Source organism: Pangasianodon hypophthalmus, chromosome 16 (genome assembly GCF_027358585.1).
Source record: "Pangasianodon hypophthalmus isolate fPanHyp1 chromosome 16, fPanHyp1.pri, whole genome shotgun sequence".
In the NCBI taxonomy this organism is placed as follows: domain Eukaryota; kingdom Metazoa; phylum Chordata; class Actinopteri; order Siluriformes; family Pangasiidae; genus Pangasianodon; species Pangasianodon hypophthalmus.
Window position 1 is genome coordinate 23923670 of NC_069725.1, and position 20080 is coordinate 23943749.

At 41.1% G+C, this 20080-nt stretch overlaps 1 protein-coding gene across 1 annotated transcript in view; it reads left to right on the plus strand.

Moving 5' to 3' along the window:
- Positions 1–7244: 7244 nt before the first annotated feature.
- syde2 (synapse defective 1, Rho GTPase, homolog 2 (C. elegans)) overlaps positions 7245–20080 on the plus strand; it is a 33523-nt gene continuing 20687 nt past the window's right edge. The window contains exons 1-2 of the mRNA XM_026920473.3: positions 7245–9240; positions 16960–17439. Of these exons, the coding sequence (XP_026776274.3) occupies positions 7434–9240; positions 16960–17439 (2287 nt within the window). The 5' untranslated portion in view covers positions 7245–7433. The remainder of the gene's footprint in view (positions 9241–16959; positions 17440–20080) is intronic.

Sequence of the window (20080 nt, forward strand, 5' to 3'; positions counted from 1 at the left end):
TAAACAGTAATAAATGAAACAAAGTCAGTATTTAATGTGACGATCCTTCACTTTAAATAAATAAAGCAGTATCTGAGGTGCAGTGTGTGCAGTTTTATAAGGAAATGAGCTGGAAGTGTTACTGAGCATCTTGCAGAAGCAGCCACAGTTCTTCTGGAGACTTTGACTGTCGACTCGCTTCTTATTTCTGCAGCGAAACCCAGCAGCCTTCATTATGTTTTTATCTGAAAAGTGTCTCTTATGGAATCTGCTGCTTTCTTTACTGACATCCAAACATTTTTCTGTAACATTTCATTTTGTGCTGGAAAACTAATGTTTGGAATCTAAAATGGTTTTGTACTGAATCAATAATGTAGAAGTCAGAAAATAAACATCTATAACAAAGTTTGTACTAAAAAAAATAAGATGCACTAAGACTTTTGCACAGTACTGTACATTACATTGTACTTTTTATCTGTTTTTATCTGTTTATGTTTACTTTTAAGAAGTTCATGCTTAAGTTATAGCAGCTGTAAACAGTCGTTCCCTCACCAGCCTCTCTTGCAGCTTGTTATGTTATCAAGAAACTGCAAAGAAGCGTAAACTCCTCTGTCCTGAAGATGTCGGAAAACCTAAAGTTACAGCTTTACCTCTGACTGTTACAAAGCGCTGACACTGGAGACTCCTTCCATAAATATTACATAAACATCTCCTTATAAAAACTTCACCATACACACATTTTTTTAATCTGTTTATTATCAGCCGAGCGTCCGCTGTACACGTCCATGTGAATGAGCTGTTACTATAGAAACGATAGAAAGTATTAGAACGAGGGCATTAATATAAAGCTGTGATGTGCAGCTGCACTGCTGTCAGAGCTGCTGTTAGAGAAAATTAATCAACACCTTCTGACCAATCAGAACAAAAGTACACAACTATAAAACAAGCAAACAAACTTAGTGGCTACTCAAATACCAGAGAGCAGTTTGTTTTGGAGGTTGTTTAGTGGTTAAAGTGGTTCGACAGCAGAAATACACCCCACTGGAGTTGCCCTTTAATGCTTTTAATGACAAATCAGATTTTCACCTCTAAATCTTTCAGGTTTCTTTATCACTGTATAGTTTGCAATATATATATACTCACACTCCTAACACTGAAAAAAATCAATACACTTTATTACACTTTACTGCACAAACATTTTGTTGGATGCAAAAAATGAAACATCTACGACACTGTAGCGTATTTTCATGGATGTTTGTGTGGAGTCAGTCTGCTGTTACACATCCTGCTGTTTTTCTCTTCTCCCCTCTCAACATCCCCCTCTCTCTGCCTGCAGGCTGTGACCTGCACACAGATGCTCAGACAAGGTAGGCACGCACCGCCGGGGCTGTGTGTGTGTGTGTGTGTGTGTGTGTGTGTGTGTGTGTGTGCACGTACATTTGCGTGTTTTCCAGTAAACCTGTCTAATCGTTTCACTTATGCTAGTCTCCCTCTGCAGACTCAGCTCTGATAAGTGGCTCTTCATTACACACACACACACACACACACACACATTCAAGTCTGACATGATGGACATGTCAAATGAAACCTGGGGCGAGAAATCACAGCTGTGCGATAATAATAATATACTTTGTGTGTTTTTGCACAGATCTGATCTGATGATGCAGTAATAATGACCACACTGTTGCAGAGTTCTGGATTGTGATTGGTCAGGTGTTGATTAATTTTCTATAACAGCAGCTCTGACAGTAGTGCAGCTGCACATCACAGGTTTATATTAATGCACTCATCCTAATACATTATCGTTTCTATAGCAACAGCTCATTCACAGGGACTCGTATGGAGGATGCTCCACATAATCTCTCCTTCACTCATTCATTCCCTCATTCTTTCACATATTCATTCACTTGTTTGCTCCTTCGCTTCTTTGTTCCCTTGATTGTTCACGTTATCAGTTTTTTGCTCATTGGATCCTTCGCTCGTTTGTTCCCTCAATCATTCATTCATTCATTCATTCATTTGCTCAAATTCTCCTTCTCTCATTCGTTCGCTCGCTGCTTCGCTCATTCATTTGCTCATTCTCTCATTGGTACCGTCTCTTTCTTTTACTTGTCTTGATCCATTCCTTTCCTCGCTCCTTCCCTCATTTGTTCCTTCATTCCTTCACTCTTTCATTCCTTCTGTCCTTCTTTCATTCATTTTCTGACTCCTTTGCCTATTTGTTTTCTAGCTCCTTTGCTTGTTTGCTCCCTCAGGCCTTCACTCATTCACTCCTCCACCCATTTGTTCCCTCACTTTCACTCATTTGTTCCCACATAAACAGATTTTATAAAGTGATAAATCATTGATATGGTGAAGTTTTCCGTGACAAGAAATGTATTTATTTATCATTTATGGAAGGAGTCTCCAGTGTCAGCATGTTGATGTATGATAATGCCCTGAGCGGAAGTTTAGTCTGACAGTCCGGCTAATCTCTGATGAGCTTCTGATGAGCTTATAAACTGATCCTGGAATAGTGTACAGAGTGGAAGTGAGAGTCAGTCATGTGGGTGATGTGTAAAGAGCTGCTCAGACTAGCAGAAAAGGGGGGATGCTAATTTTTTCTTCTACACATACCTTTTCCCTTCTGAAACTTGCTCTGACAAGTTTGTAAACAACTGACTTTAAGCTAGCGACCCAGGCAATGATGCTGACACACTTCTACACACACCTCTAGTGCAGTTCGTCTCTAATAATAGAATGCACTCTGTTGCCAGTTAATGAGCTAACTCAGTGCACACTGCTTTTCCAAACACACTGACTTTATGCCAAGCTCTGGACTTCCCGGCTTAATGTATTCCACTGTTTCTACTCGATTTGCATCACAAATTTTAGAATTTAATCATCATCAGAAGAGGAACTCTGTCTATACTGTAACCCAAAAAATATCTGACGCATTGGTTAATTAATTTTATACCTGGTGAGAGAATGACTGTTTGTAGCTGCTGTAACGTAAATTGTTTCATGAACTTTCCATAAGATTAAATATGTCTATAAAAGGACTAAAAGCATGATGTGTTGTTCTTTAATAAATAAAAATTCTAATTGTTAGCAAATCCACTGACTGAATCTCTCTCTCTCTCTCTCACACACACACACACACACACACACACTCAACAATTAATCGTCATTCCACGGATATTGCACATGTATATAAATGCCAAGGACATTGCACACGTACATATACAAATAGAACTCTAGCATTTGTACATACAAACAGATCTATTTTACTGTTTCTATTATTTCTACTGCTTCTATTATTATTTCTATTATTTCTACTGTATAGGTATTTATGGAAATTCTTTTCTTTTCTTTGATATTACTCCTCCTACTTGTGCTGCTGTGTCAAATGAATTTCCCCTACGGGGGCTCAATAAAGGTACATCTCTCTCCCTCCCTCTCTCTCTGTCTCTGTCTGTCTCTCTCTCTCTCCCTCCCTCTCTCTCTCTGTCTCTCTCTCTCTCTCTCTCTCCCTCCCTCTGTCTCTCTCTCTCTCTCCCTCTCTCTCTCTGTCTCTCTCTCTCTCTGTCTCTCTCTGTCTCTGTCTCTCTCTTTCCCTCCCTCTCTCTCTTTCCCTCCCTCTCTCTCTCTCTCTCTCTCTCTCTCTCTGTCTCTCTCTCTCTCTGTCTCTCTCTGTCTCTCTCTGTCTCTCTCTCTCCCTCCCTCTCTCTCTCTGTCTCTCTCTCTCTCCCTCTCTCTCTCTCTGTCTCTCTCTCTCTCTGTCTCTCTCTGTCTCTCTCTCTCCCTCCCTCTCTCTCTCTCTCTCTCTCTCTCTCTCTCTCCCTCCCTCTCTCTCTGTCTCTCTCTCTCCCTCTCTCTCTCTGTCTCTCTCTCTCCCTCCCTCTCTCTCTGTCTCTCTCTGTCTCTCTCTGTCTCTCTCTCTCTCTCTCTTAAATTGCCATGGTATAAGGAGAATAAAACACTTTAGGACATGCTTTTATAGGAAAGTAATAAACTTCAGGATGTCACTCATTATTATACTTAATCCTATCAAATAGCCACAAAAAGTATAGTCCCTCACTAACACAACACCTTTCACACTCTTGCAGTTCTCTATAACATTAACATTAACGGGTTACTGCAGACTTCTAACTACTGTTATTCTGCATAAATTATCCCAGTTACGTTACTTTTGGGAAAAACATTGTCAAAGATGTATTATAAAGTAATAATTAATGCATAAGAAGCAATGCTCAGTGTTCACAATGCAATCAACGATTTTACATCTGGGAATTTCATCTTCCAGCTTCCGAGTTTCGAGTTCTGCATACTCGAACTGAACTATTAGGGATTAGATCTGCATATGTAATAAACATGTATCTCAATATATATTGGAATTTAATTAATATTTTCTTATGACTTAATGAATGGAAACGTTTGTGCTAAGATCATTACGGCATTTATATTTTTATACTTAAATGATAAAATGTTAAAAGAGCTGACAGTAATGCCAGTGCTGTGATGGTTCCTCGGGGTTTCTCTCCTGATGATTGAAGGTTCGAGTTTTCTAAAGAGGCCCTGCGTGAGCTAATTTCTGAAAGGGAAACCCCCTGTTTTTAAGGGATTTTCAGAAGCGTCAGTTTCCAGAAATGAACGAAGTTTAAGCTGCAGAGACGCGGTGAGAGGCCCAAACTAACCCTGAGGGTCGTGTCAGTACTTAGGCATCTTACGTGTTGATGTCTGTTACTTAACACTGAAAAACAAAATTAACCTTCACAACTAACTTTTTTTTTTTATTGTTGATTTACCCCTTTGTCTTTTTAGTGCATTTGAATAAATAATTGCAATATCATGGCTCATTTGTGAGGTCATAAAATGTAAATTTAAATGCACAAAATAAATACAGAAAAATATTTTACCAATGACTTTTAATAAAGTCAAAATATACACAGTTTAGAGTTTTTATATTCAAAAATGTAATTTATTCAATGACTTAAAAATTAATTTCCAAAAATAATAAATGTTGATGTTTTATATTGAAAAATTACATTTATTGCTCTATTTAACTATAAAACATCGAATAGATGTAAGTCCCTCACATGACACTATGTTTATGAAATGAAATAATGAGTGCATGAATAAAAAGCTGAGCTTGTACACTCAGATGTGTTGAGACACTTTAAAAGAAAGTCTTATTTTCAAAATTTTAATTCTTGCAAACTAAGATGAATGTTCTGTAAAAAAAAAAAAATTCTAAAAGGTTTCAGTCAGATCAGAGTTTACGGCTCAAAGCACTACACTCTGAGAAATAAAGGTACTACACTGTACTTTTCCTTGTGTCTGGGGTTTGTACCTTCACCGAGACGTGTTTCGTTCCTTCAGGACAGAAGAGAAGGTGCATGTGGCTTAGCTTTAATTAGATTTTAAAATAAAGTGTTAAAAGCTCTGCAGTGATCCATAAGATCCAATAATGTACCTTAAAGTATTTGAAAAGTGCACTAAAGGAATTCACATTATCAGTCGAAAGGTACAAAAGATAACAGTACCACCCCATGACAAAGAAAAACACAGTTTGGTACCTTTATTTCTGAGAGTGTGTAGAAAGTTGAATCTGTAATTGTTTCAAGGCCCAGGCCTTTGCTTACCCTCATGCAGTGTGATTTATAAAATTCCCATCTGGACAGGAAAGTGCTCAATCTGGCAACCTTCATTGCGCAACGCGCCTCTAACCTCTCACCCCGGCCAAAAAGTATTTCAACTATTTGAAGTGCAGGCAGGAGAAAGGAGGCGGAGGAAGAGCTGACAACAGAGCAGAGATATGCAGGGTGGAGCGGGACAGAATTCTTTCACTCGCTTGCTTCTTTACATTCAGCTCGGAGTTTGGACCTGGAGTGAATTTTCTTTGCCTGGTGCATGATGTTTGCAGCTTTAGTTTTCACAGGAACTATAAATCAAATGTAACTAACATATAAATAAAGCTTTTAGCTACCAGTTTAGCATTTCTACAAGCCATAAAGTACCATAAAGTGTCAGACACCATATCAGATGCTACTTCACGGCAAACATAGTAGTAATAAGTTGGTTATGTAAACATCGGACACCAAACATGACTTGGTTGATAGATGAGATTTGAGCTAAGCAGACGGCTGTGGAAATATTATTTCTGTGTAAATTTTATTTCTGCGGCATTACAGCTTTAATTCCTGGTTGTTTGGGGAAAAAAAGGGAACACTAGAGGGCAGCGCAGACATGGATGTACTTTGCATTATGAATGCTGTTGGTGTTCTTCTTTCACCTGCTGCCATTAGGAGTCGCCACAGCAGGTCTTTGGTCTGCATATTTAATATGGCACAGTTTTTACGCTGGATGCCCTTCCTGACACAACCCTCTCCAGTTTTATCCGGGCTTGGCACCGGCGCTGAGAGTGGACTGTCACGGCTGGGAATCGAACCCAGGCTGCGGCAGCGAGAGCACCGAGGCCTAACCACTCATCCTCCAGTTTCTCCTAATTTACATTATGAATAATATAACTAAAATTTTCATGTTATGCTAATTCACTTTTGCTTCTGTCAAAATTAAGGTATTAAACAATGGGTACTTCAAACATGCAGCACTTTGTTTAAGCGATAAGAGGCTAAAGCTGCCCAATCATGATTCTTGAAAATCTGTGAAAAAAATTACGATCGCAAATCCACTCGATCGCACGATCGCAAATCTGCTCATAGCTTTAATGTTTAGCAGTTTAAAAAAAGGTTTGTTTGTTTTGTTTGTTTTGTTTGGATTATAACCCAGCACTCCGCAAAAAGGTTTTGTATTTGTATTTTCATTGATTCCCTGCTTGATTTTCAAAGCGGAGATTAGCTGTACTGTAAAGAGCAGGCCCACAGCTTTTACCCTGTCCTAAATCTGTTCATTCAGCAACCGGTTTGTGAGACATCAGGCCATCTGTGCTTAAAAAAATATATAGCCTAAAATTTCATATATCTCATAGAAATTGGGCTAAAAGGCTTAATCTATTTTATCTTGTTGCGCATTTTAAAATATCTATATAGCTTTATTTTGTTACATATTGCAAAATTTCTGACTGCATTCCTAAATTTCTGTTGTGTAAATTAAATTAAATTATGCAAAACGCGAAAGCTGAGAAGGTGTTACAAATTATGACCCGTTCCCCCCTTCATACAGAGAGAGAGAGAGAGAGAGAGAGAGAGAGAGAGAGAGAGAGAGAGAGAGAGAGAGACTCACTCACATGAGTGAGTACAGTACACACAGAGTATAGAGAGAGAGAGAGAGAGAGAGACTCACTCACATGAGTGAGTACAGTACACACAGAGTATAGAGAGAGAGAGAGGGAGAGAGAGAGAGACGGAGCTCAGAGGGTGAGATGGAGCCGCGGTTGGAGAAGCGCGATCCGGTCTCCCTGCTGCGGCTCTGCTGAACCCGGGGACGGGAGAACCGGACCGGGGCGCCGCGGAATGGCTGATCCTCTGCGGCGGACTCTGCTAGCCAAACTCCGGGGGAAGAAAGGCAAGAAAGGCTCGGTGCCGGCCGACTGGAGCAACGAAGAAGGTAAAGAGAAAGTTTTGCGTGCACGAGACGCGCACAGTCCCCGAGCGGCCGCCGCCACCGCGGAGCTGGATTACGTGCCGAGCGCGATGAGAGGTAAGCAGGGCTGTGTGTGCGGGGGGTTAGAGCGCACGGGCGCACGGTGGGCTGACGAAAACGAGCCGCGTGTGCACGCACACGCCGGTCGGGGGGGCGATCAGAGCGGCGGATACGGGGGGCAAGACGCACAGAAGCTCGCGTGGGTCTCCGGTCATAAGCACGAGTTGCTCTTGACGAACGAAGTGAGCAAGCAGCCGGTCGCAGTTCCGCGGAGACACACCGAGGGAGACTCAATAGGCTTCGGAAACTGCAACGGGGTTCACTTTATGCCTGCGATGGATACCGTTAAAAATGCGCACTGCCGAGAACCTGCCTTCAAACCCATCATGACCAGAGAAAAGCATGCGGAGGTGGAACGATGCCTGAACACTGAGAGACTAGAACCTGGAGCAACCAAGATGCACTGTTCGGATCCACCTGGCCTTTTCCAGTATCTCCATTCCGGACATGTTAACGAACAAGACTTGATCCAGACTATTGAAAGTTCTTTAGAGCTTTGTGAAGATTTCAGCATGCCTTCTTTGCAGAGTCCGACCTTTTTCCCCACGGAGCTGGAGATAGTAGATGCTGACTTGGCTCCACGCCTGGTGTGTGCAAGAGAGGGAATGAATCGCCAAAATTCCATAGACAGTGAGGACGAAGACTATTATGATAACGAAATCCTGCCGTTTTACGAGTCTGGCTCTCAGAGCAAAGAGTCAAACGAGAGCGAAGTTCCATCCAGAACATCTTTGCACCCTTTGCAGTCTAAGTCAGACCAGATTGTTGACTCTAGCGCTCAGGAAACGGACAGACTCAGGAGTCAACTCAAGGAAGCGTACTACCTCCTGATAAATGCCATGGATGGCATCGCATTTGATGGACAGGTGCAACCAAATGGCTGCGTGGAGCAAAGCGGCAGCTCAAGTCAGTCTCGTGATAGCCTGAGTGTGAGTTCTGATTCTTCCACAAGGCTCTCCAGGTCCTCTGGAGAACATGGTGGCCACCACTGGAGCCTCCCAAGTCCTGGTGAAAGCAGTGCCGCTGACCGTGGGAGTTCTCGGAGGAGCAAAAGTTTGCAGAATCTTCTCCTGACCCAAGGGAGGCCTAATCTGCAGCGCTCCATGAGCGATGGTGGTGTCCGGTATCCTGTGCAGGAGAACCAAGGTGAGCCCTGCTCCGAAAACGGGAGCCTCACTGAAAATGTGCCAGTGGATACACCTCCATTGGCAAATGGTGGAAACCTGGATTTGGAGACAGCAGCTACCGAACCCATGGTTTCAGAGCATGCAGAGGAGGAGAACAGTGGTTCCATTAGTCACCAGGATCCTTCTGATGGAGTTCCCCCTAGATTATCTGACCCATTGCACTCACAGCAGATGAATCTTAGCAAGCATGTTGGAACGAGTGCAGGAAAACCTCCTGGGGTCACTGTTAACAAGATGCAGGAGTGGATGCACAAGGGCCGCTTGCTGTCATCAGAGATGAGGCAGAGAATCGCTGGATCCTCCTCACATGGAGTGGCTCAGGAACGCCATGGAAATGAGGGCCAAGCCTGGGCCAAAACCTTCAGCCAGGCCAACACCATAAATGGGGAAAAAATAGGAATCGTGAATCCTTCAAGTGGACATCACCCAGGTACGAATAGCCACGGGGAATGAAGAAACTTCTCTCTCTCTCATTCTCTCTCCTTCTGACTATGTTTTGCTGTTTTCCTCTGTTTCTCGGGAGTACTCTCGTACCTCCTCACTCAACTCATTGTTCGAACCTCAGTCATCACAGACCGCCCGATTCTGCTGCTCTAGACTCCATGTAACCGGTGGTGGGTCCATGGTTTCTCCATTCCTCTTCCTATCTAACGAAGGTTCATGTAACAAGAGGGTTTAGTTAGCTGCACGCTGGTGGAGGGCTCACGCTGGTACACCACTTTAACATCACGTCACTAACACTCTGGTGGTGGGGTCATCGTTATACCAAATCATTCTGTGACTTTTTTTTACATGCTTAATGTTCAGATATGCACTGCAAATCTTATTCTCCTCCATCATTGCTTAAACTAGTTGATTTCATTTGAAGTTCATTTCTGAAACATGACATAGTTGCTATGCAGGATTAAGATGTGTGTCTCCCTGGCCAATGACTTGTATCAGGAAACTGAATTCTGCCATTGTTCTCAGCTGCTAGATTTAGGAGGCTCATTTGTCTGACATTATTAAATAATCATAATGGTTACAGACTGGATAATGGGTGCGTGTCTGCACTGATTTGATGTTCTGCACATGGAAAACTACAGGCAAATGGGGACCATGTTTTCGAGGAAGATAGATTTGATAGATTTGTAGTGTTTCATTCCATGTCCTCAGAAAGCATTGCTGTGATGGATACGAATTTTTTTGTACCATGAAAATAAAGCCTGCATTGTTCAGGTTTTGAATTCTGGCAGCTAATTTTTCCTCACTTTATTACCTAATCATTACGGTTATACCCCAGATAATGGCTGTGTGTCTGTGCTGATTCAATATAAAAATGTCATAGTGCAATGAGGCTACATTTTGGTGGAAAGCCTGGCTCCAGAGTTTCTCTGAAACATTGTTCAGGTTTTGGATTTAGGAAGCTAATTTCTTTGGCTAATCATTACGGTTACCCCAGATAATGGCTACAATTATGTGCTGATTCAATATGAAACTTTACGGCGTAATAATAACCATATTTTGCTAGAAGATCTTGTTGGATTTGTGGCATTTTTTCTCCATGTTCTCAGAAAGCGTGTCTGCAAAGTTTGAAACAGGACAGCTCACTTTTTAGGCAGGTTAAAACTTTAACTAATCACCTGATTAGCTAATCGTTATGGTTACGCCCCAGATAATGGCTACATCTGTGCTAATTTGAAATGAAATATTATCAGACATATTTTGTATAGTAACAGCCCTATTTTGGTTGGAGATCTTTCTAGATCTGTCGCATCTCGCTGTTTTGGATTTCCTTGCAAATTTCTCACCTGACTAGATAATAATAAAGTCTGCATCCCAGAAAATGGCTGTCCATGTTGATTTGTAAGGACCATAATTTGAAAGATCTTTGCAGATCTTTAGTGTGCCATCTTGTTGTCCTCAGAGCTGTGTGTGTGTGTTTGTGTGTGTGTGTGTGTGTGCGCGCGCATCACTGGGTTACACACTGCTGTTATTATCCTGCTGCTGTTGGTTCTGAGGGAAAATCCAGTGGCTCATACTTTGCTATAATTGTATTGGTGTGTAGGATGAGTGGAAATTTGTGTTCTGGAGTAGAGACAAAATGGCAAAGTCTTTTAGAAATCTGTATGTGTGTGTGTCTGTGAGAGAGAGAGAGAGAGAGTTAAAGTGTGTCAAGGGAATTGTTTGTTTTAGACAGGGCAACTGTTAGGGTTTTAACATATGCACACTCACAGATGTTGGTACTCTGTGTGTGTGTGTGTGTGTGTGTGTGTGAGAGAGAGAGAGAGAATGAAGACTGCTGAAGGAGCTTGACATTAGATACAGTGGTCCTAATGATCTCCCACCATGCACTTCAGCCAATTCCAGAAGCACCCTGCTGCTTCCTCATTCATGACCACTTGCTGATCTCAGATCAGTTTCCACAACCTCGACACGTCCTAAATCATTCAGCGCTCGTAACCAACCTGATCTGGGGTCAGTTCTCTGAGCTGTGTGATGCCTCCTTTCAGATGCATTCCTGCGCTATGGAAACGTGACACTCTGGGAGGGAATATTTGGCATACTCGCCGCACGGCTTGTTTGTGTTTGGTTACTTAACACTAAGGATAAAAAAGCAGCGATTACGCATTAGTTCAGGTCGACTGGGGATTATTCGTTCCGGTTAGCCTCGGGTTACCTAACGAAGAATGATGGCATTGATTCGTGCTCTGTATGACTCGCTGTAATACACTCTGTAATACACGGCTCGCTCTCAGATAAGTGTATCTGCTGGATAACGGAGTGTATCGTGTGTTGGTTTCTCTGTGTACATACAGAATGTCTTTAATAACAAAATATGGATAATTTCACAAAACGACAGAGTTTTCTGGATGAACAAGGGTAGAGCTTTTGCCTGACCATGTTACTTCCTGTTCTCGCTTACGTTACAGCAGCTATAAACACTCATTCCCTCACCAGCGTCTCTTTTTTTTATCTCTCCTGAAGTTAATAAGACAAAAAAAAAAATGTCGCTTGTTACCGAGACACGGCAAAGAAGCGTAAACTCCTCTGTCCTGAAGATGTCGGAAAACTGTTACACTGGAGACTCCTTCCATAAACATTAAATAAACATCTCCTTGCAAAAAAAAAACTTCACCAACAAGTATTTAACACATGATTTGCAGCTGCTCTTATAGAAAATTCATCAACACCTTCTGACCAATCAGAATCCAGAATTCAGCACTGCTGTGGTGTAATAGTGTAATAATATAATTATAACAATAATAATATAATAATAACTTCCTCCTGGTTCAACCATCTGAAACTTAACTATCGTGTGTGTGTGTGTGTGTGTGTATGTGTGTGTGTGTGAGACAGTCATTGTCTCGTGTGAGCGAGCTCTCCCAGAGCTTCCTCATTTCTCCTGATCTGAGAACAGCTAAAGGGGTTGGGATGCACAATTATTCTTATATTAATCCAGCATTGACCAGAGTCTTGGTGAGATTAGCTAAAAGGAATGTGGTCTAGTGTTTTTGCCCTCAGGGTGATTTTTCAGGAACTGTATTTTTTTTTTTTTTTAAGTGTTTGAGTTTTATGTTTTCCCCTGAGGCATGGCCAGTTGAACTGAACACAGACCTCTCTCTCTCTCTCTCTCTCTGTGTGTGTGTGTGTGTGTGTGCGCATGTGTTTGTCTCTGGTCTCGAATTCCCTGCGTGTGTGTGCATGCTCCTTCAGTTATGAAAAACCCTTCAAAAGAAACAAGACAGCAGCATCCAACACAGCACAGACCTCAATATAGCAACCACATCCAAAGCTCACACACACACACACACACACACACACACATGCACACACACACACACACACACAAACACACACACACACACATACACACAAACCTCAGTGTGTGGTTGATTTGATAAAAACAGGTTGGTACACACCACACACACCAGTTAAATTGCTCCCTTTTCACCACACACACACACACACACACACACATGTTTTCTCAGCTCTAACACAGTTCTCTTCTAAAAAGTACCAAAATGTGTTTTTTAGAATTTTCTGATTAGTCAGATTTTTACATTTATGAATTAAAAACAAATTAAAACAAGTTTAAAAAAATCACAGCACAATGTCTGATTTGCTATTTATTACATGAAAACAACTTAATAACTTGAAACATTTATCTACAGAACCTATACTAGGTAGCTAGTTTTAATATGCTAATAACAAAAAAAAACTTGCTAACCCTAAACCTTTATATACAGAACGTGTAGATGACTTATACCTGCTAGCTAGTTTACTAATTTACTGTAGCTAATGTTAGCAAGGGGAAAAATTGTAAAATGTTTATTCTTGGATGAATATACTGTAACATGCTAACCTGAAACATGTATCTACCGAACATGTGTATAACCTATAGTAGCTAGCTAGTTAGCAAAGTTAATTAAGCTTAGCAATGTAAAAAAAACTTGAATGTTAGTTTAGCTACAGTTTAACGTAGTTTTTAATGTTCAGCTGTTGTTAAATATGTCACTGAGAAAACACCAACGCAGATCGAGACTCGGACACGATATTTTTCATAACAAATGTGAGCCAGTTTCTTAGGCTAGCTGTATGCTAACATTATCAACAGTAAAACAGTTGTACCTTAGCACTGAATTACCTCAGCAAACACTGTAGCTGATGACTAGACGTAACACTCAGTGGTGATATGTCAACAATTTTAATAATAGAAAAAATATATAGAAAGTCTTAGCTAGTAGCATAGCATACCTAGGGTTGAGATGGGAATGAGGTTGTGTTGGGTTGTCATGGTGACATTTCTAATTAGCAAATTATGCATATTTATAGATTTGTGCACTTTTTATGTGAATGAAGGTGTATACAAATTCCTTGGCCATTTCAAAAGTGTCTTGGGCAAACAAAAATTGTTTGTGTGTGTATGTGTGTGTGTGTGTGTGTGTGTGTGTGTGTGTGTTTGAGAAGAGCGGAAACACTCGGGTCTTTGGGCTGAGAAAGAAACTATAATGCCTTTCCATTCAGCATTTCAATCTGAAGAGCAGCACTTGCACTAATCCCACACTAAAGCTCTGTGGTCGCGTGTGTATATGTGTGTGTGTGTGTGTGTGTGTGTTATGGACTCGGGCTAGTAGAAAGTATGTAAGTGTGTGAAGGAATGAATAGACAGCGTTTTTAAACGTGCAGGTTTGCATCAGGACAGTAACAGATGATATCATGCTAATATTAATGCTGTTGAGATATTAAAATCAAATAACATGCAAATTGTTTAATATATTTACAGTCTAGCTAATAAAGGAACACTAATTCCCATCCAAATTACCTTTTGCTAATGTGACGCAAATCTTAATACGAACCGGAGCTCACATCTGTGCAGCTAAAAAAAATCTAAGTGACTTAATGAAAACTCATAATTTTCATTAACGTTCCCAAGGGACGGTTCATAATGTTATGCTAATGCTAAGATGTTGCTGTGATCGCATGTACATTGCTAATAAATAGGAATACCTGCATTTTTAACCAAAGATTAACGTTATGCTAATTCTAAATGATATTAAAGACACATGATACTTCTTATAGACTCTTATAGCTGTTGCGTTATGCTAACGTTAACATGGTATGTAGCTAATAAACCTGACATTCGCCAGCGGTTATTGTTATGCTAAGCTAATGTGGATGAGAATATCAGGGCAGGATTAGCGTTGTGTGTTTTTTGTGTGTCAGGTATGCTGAAACATTTCTGCTTCTCTGATAACTGACTTAACATTGTGTGAGAAACTAAAGCGACTCTTATTTTAATCTTTTAGAACATTGTAGGACCGTTGTTTTTGTAATGTTACACCTGACCTTACACCAGACCTGTCAAAAATTCATTACTGAACGTTCTGCGAAGCCTACAGTGATGTTGATTCGACTCCTTATCTAATTTTTGTCTAAAAAACTTCACTTGAGTTGATAAAGTAAGGAAACAGTCCTTGAAATGGCAGTGACATGCGAAAGTCATCAAGGACCTGTTAACATGTTTTGGAACATGGTCGTGGTCTACTGAAGTAGATGTGCGTTGTCTCACGAGCTCGTAAAGTCATACGTGTTATGTTTTTTCAGCAATGACACGGATGTTCTGTGTTACAGCCTCGAAAACCGCCGTAATGACATAGCTGGCTCTGCTTCCCTCACGCTTTTTCTTTCCACTAGTGAAAATATTTAGCCGAGAGTGTAATTAAGAGGTTGCGTGAGACCGTGTTTCCTGCAGGAATAAAGAACGTGTCATTAACATGCGCACACCAAAGAGAGAGAGAACGTGCGGGGGAACGTATATCAAAACAGTCTTTACAGCAGTCTGCTCAGCGTGTCGCAGCAAGACTCAGATTGGCCGCTGCTTATGAGTGAAATCCGCAAAGCTCGTGTCTCGTAACCTTTTTTAGTGATCATAAATCTCTGGTGCTTTTGAAAAAGCGGACACTCTCTTTCACTCTCACTGAGAATGTAATACACTCCACTTTCTCAGTCTGAAAATACAAAAGCGCAGACTCATAACGGCGTCGATCATAGCGTGCCCCGGGGCGACGGGTGCGTTTATTTTGCCTCATTCTATTTGTTTAGGCGGAGAAGCTCTACTTTTTCATTCATGTCTTTACTCAGTGTATGTGTAAACACTTTGGTCTGATGGTATTTAGGGATGTGTGTGTGTATGTGTGTGTGTGCATAAGGGTGTGTTTATATGCATGTTTGTGGAACTTTGAGAGGACCAAGTGCCCCTATAATAAAGATTTTGACCTCAAGACGACCTCTGGCTGTCTCTCAAAAAGAAAACTGCTTTTGCAAGTTGCAGAAACTGAAAATTTTTTTGAAAACACAAATGAGAAAATAAATTTCCTTCTGGTGACTGAGGTTAGGGTCACTGAGGTAAAACTTAAAGTTCCTGAGGTAAAGGGTAAAGTCACTGAGGTAAAGGGTGGTGGTGTTGGCTGTGATAGTGGTGTTGGTGCTGGTGCTGGTGATAGTGTTTTTGGTGATGGTAACAGTGATGATGTTGGTGATGGTGATAACAGTTTGAATTTAGTGACATAAAGGGTGAAGTTACTGAGGTAAAGGTTGAAATTAGTGAGGTGAAGGGTAAAGTTACTGAGGTAAAGTTTGAAATTAGTGAGGTAAAGGGTGAAGTTGCCGAGGTACAGGGTAAAGTTGCTGAGGTAAAGGTTGAAATTAGTGAGGTGAAGGGTAAAGTTACTGAGGTACAGGGTAAAGTTGCTGAGGTAAAGGTTGAAATTAGTGAGGTGAAGGGTGAAGTTGCCGAGGTAAAGGTTGAAATTAGTGAGGTGAAGGGTAAAGTTACTGAGGTAAAGGGTAAAGTTACTGAGGTAAAGGTTGAAATTAGTGAGGTGAAGGGTAAAGTTACTGAGGTAAAAGGTAAAGTTACTGAGGTAAAGTTTGAAATTAGTGAGGTAAAGGGAAAAGTTGGTGAGGTAAAGGGTAAAGTTGGTGAGGTAAAGGGTAAAGTTACTGAGGTAAAGGTTGAAATTAGTGAGGTAAAGAGAAAAGTTGGTGAGGTAAAGGGTAAAGTTACTGAGGTAAAGGTTGAAATTAGTGAGGTGAAGGGTAAAGTTACTGAGGTAAAAGGTAAAGTTACTGAGGTAAAGTTTGAAATTAGTGAGGTAAAGGGTGAAGTTGCCGAGGTACAGGGTAAAGTTGCTGAGGTAAAGGTTGAAATTAGTGAGGTGAAGGGTAAAGTTACTGAGGTACAGGGTAAAGTTGGTGAGGTAAAGGGTAAAGTTGGTGAGGTAAAGGGTAAAGTTACTGAGGTAAAGGTTGAAATTAGTGAGGTAAAGAGAAAAGTTGGTGAGGTAAAGGGTAAAGTTACTGAGGTAAAGTTTGAAATTAGTGAGGTAAAGAGAAAAGTTGGTGAGGTAAAGGGTAAAGTTACTGAGGTAAAGGTTGAAATTAGTGAGGTGAAGGGTAAAGTTACTGAGGTAAAAGGTAAAGTTACTGAGGTAAAGGTTGAAATTAGTGAGGTAAAGGGTAAAGTTGGTGAGGTAAAGGGTAAAGTTACTGAGGTAAAGGGTGGTGCTGGTGATAGTGTTTTTGGTGATGGTAACAGTGATGTTGGTGATGATGGTGATAACAGTGATGGTGTTGATGATGATGGTCTCTCTCTCTCTCTTTCTAGTACCTGTGATGGACACCCGAGACTCCTCCACTCGTCCAGTTCCTCTAAACTCCATCACAGTCTCCAAGAAGCGTAACTGGCTGAATCAGAGCTCCACGCGGCCCTCGCCACTCTCCGACGAGGATGACCACGCACACCCTCCACAAGTACGCACTCACAATCAACCACAAACTTGCACTCGACCACACACTCACACACCTCGTGTTCCCGCCTCCGACCCTGCTGAGGAGAACGACGCAGACGACGAGGGTGAGATCTGGTACAACCCGATTCCTGAGGACGAGGAGGTCGAGCTCCATCACGGCGAGCATGGAGCGAGAGTGCCGAGACGGACGAGCGGTGAGGAAGGGGGCAGAGCCTCTACTACTTCCAGGGATTCTGGGAACTTGAATGCCAGTCATTCCAGCGAGCAGAAACATGTGTACAGACAGATGTGCAGATCACAGGAGGAGAAACCCACAATACGGCCTACAGCTACAGGTACAGGTGTCTCTTCTTCCTCTCCTCTTTCTTCTTCTGTCCATCCTTTTTGTTTTCCTTCTTCTCTTTTTCACTACTTGCTGACTCTTTTTCTCTCAACTTCGGAAACTAAAATTGACTTGTTGAAAGTCACTCAAAATAATCACATTACACCCTTTCAGTCTAAGGCATGTGTGTATGCGGGTGAAAATGCCTGCCTTGTGTGTGTGTGTGTGTGTGTGTGTGTTTTACTCTGTGTGTTTAACCAATGAGCTCAGCTATTTCACATCTTTGTGTGGCCTTCTATATTAAACATTGTGTCTTAGCGTAGCGCTACTTACTACAACTCTGTTTAGACACTCGCTCACTCTTATAGGAAAAAAATGGAACCATCTGGTGTATCTATTTATATTATGCTAGCAAAAGTGGAACAGTATGCTAACACGCTCATTAGCGTACTGTTCCAACTCTATTACTGTATCTATTTTTATCAAAATAGTGAATGTATGAATGATATGTTAATACTCATGGTTCACATAGTGCTACTTCCTGTTAGTCCTAACTAATGGCTGTTATGCTGCTTAGCCATGTAACTAGCATAAAACTGTTCTGTTTTTAAGATGCTAGTTCAGACTGTATGTTTTTCCTCAAATGATTATTTATATGATAAATGATTATTTTTATTAAATGTATTATCATAGCATTACTTCCTGTTGTCTCTTGACATTTCTTGTCATATTCTTAATGATACATAAAAACATTTTTTAGCAGCGACTAATTTTAGCAGTATTGATACTGCCTAGTCATGGGAAATGTAACTAGCATAAGACAAGCTAGTTCTATTACTAAGACATTAGCAGAGACCTAATATTCAGGCTGTATATGTTTCGAAGATAATAGCCTAGCACAGAAGCTAATGAGATGCTAGGATTAACCTTTCTGTTTTGTCTGTATAGCCTGCAGCCTCTGATGTGGTGGCGGGAGCTGAGCGTCTTTGCTAACAGCTCAGTTAAAGCTGTAATTACGGCTGAGCAGGACTATAGATGTGTGTAACTCAACCTCGACAATGACACGTTGAGCTTAAAACATGTCCGAATTATGACGTTTCGGATTATTGCTAGTTTTGCTGTTCTGATTTTTAGCCTAATGTTGTCTAGCTTGGTTGTTAAAATTGTCTGTGTGATTTAATTACACAGTAAAATAGTTAGCCTAATGTTAGAAAGCTTGCCTCATAGCATAGCTAGCTACTTAGTCGGATAGCATCATTGGCATAAAATTGGCTAAGATTATTAGTTAACTGGCTAGTTTTGCTAGCTGGCTAGCTTTGCTATATTATTATATGGCGTAATTAAATCCAGTATTTTATGCTAAATTGAAAAAGTGTATAATAATAGCGTAGAAAAGCTAGTTGTGGTGTCATATGATCGTGTTTGCGATTGGTTGATCAAACGTAGCTAACTAAAGCTCCACCCTTGATGGCCCATGAGCACCTGGTGACTCTCGTGGCCTCCACAACACACACACACACACACACACACAATGAGGTCCCAGTAAGTAGCCATCCCTGTTTAATTAACAGCAGACAGATAAAAACCTCTCTCTCTCTCTCTCTCTCTCTCTCTGTTGCTCTGTCTATCTCTCGTTACTTGAGATTACCTATAATCCCTTGGAGAGTAATCTGAGCTGACATACCGTGACATGGCAAGGTGACATGAGAAGATGCAGGACAATGACTGAGATGCTCCCCTGACCCCTGTCCTATAGAACCACCATTACTGTGTGCGTGTGTAATGTGTGTGTGTGGTTGTGTGTGTATATGTGCGTGTATCTATCTGTGTGTAGCGCTGTAACGGGACACTGTTCTTACGCTACTCCTGCTGAATGATTTAAGGGAAGAAGAGATCCTATACACACACATTACACACTCCAGCCTGGCGTTTACCGGTAGCTCTGACTTCCATGAAATCAAACTCCATTTTTACACCGAATACATCAGAAGATGCGCAGAGAAGATCAGGAACTGCTAAATAACCATCATAAATCTTTAATATCAGAGTAAAACACCCAGTGGTGTTTTAGTCCCTGTGTGTGTGTGTGTGTGTGTGTGTGTGTGTGTGTGTGTGTGTGTGTGTGTGTGAGAAACTTGACACTGCTCCACAGTTCCTCCAGTGGAAACGGTCCCAAAGTCCCATATAGGCACATATTTGTTTCAACCTTTCTATGAATTTTGGAAACGTTTCCACCAGGACACATTTTGCTTTCTGGAACCTTTTTAGTTCCTGCTACAGAGTTGGGAATCTTCTAATTTGTCCAATCAGTTACTAAAGTACCGGCTCTGGATCAGGAACTAAAAAGGTTTCTGGAAATTATCCCAAAATCCCAGATCCCAGGCTCTGCACATGCTTTTCCACAAACCTTTTTAAGAACTTTGGATACGTTTCCACCAGGACACATTTTACTTTCTGGAACTTTTTTAATTCCTGCTACAGAGTCGGTATGTTAATAATTAATTTGAATTATTAGAAAAGTACCAACTCAGACAAGTACCAAGTCTGTAGCTGGAATTTAAAAAATTCCAGGAAGTAAAATGGGTTCTGGAAACTATCTTGAAATCCACTGCAGGAACCTTTTTAAGCACTTTGGACTCTACCTGGAACCTTTT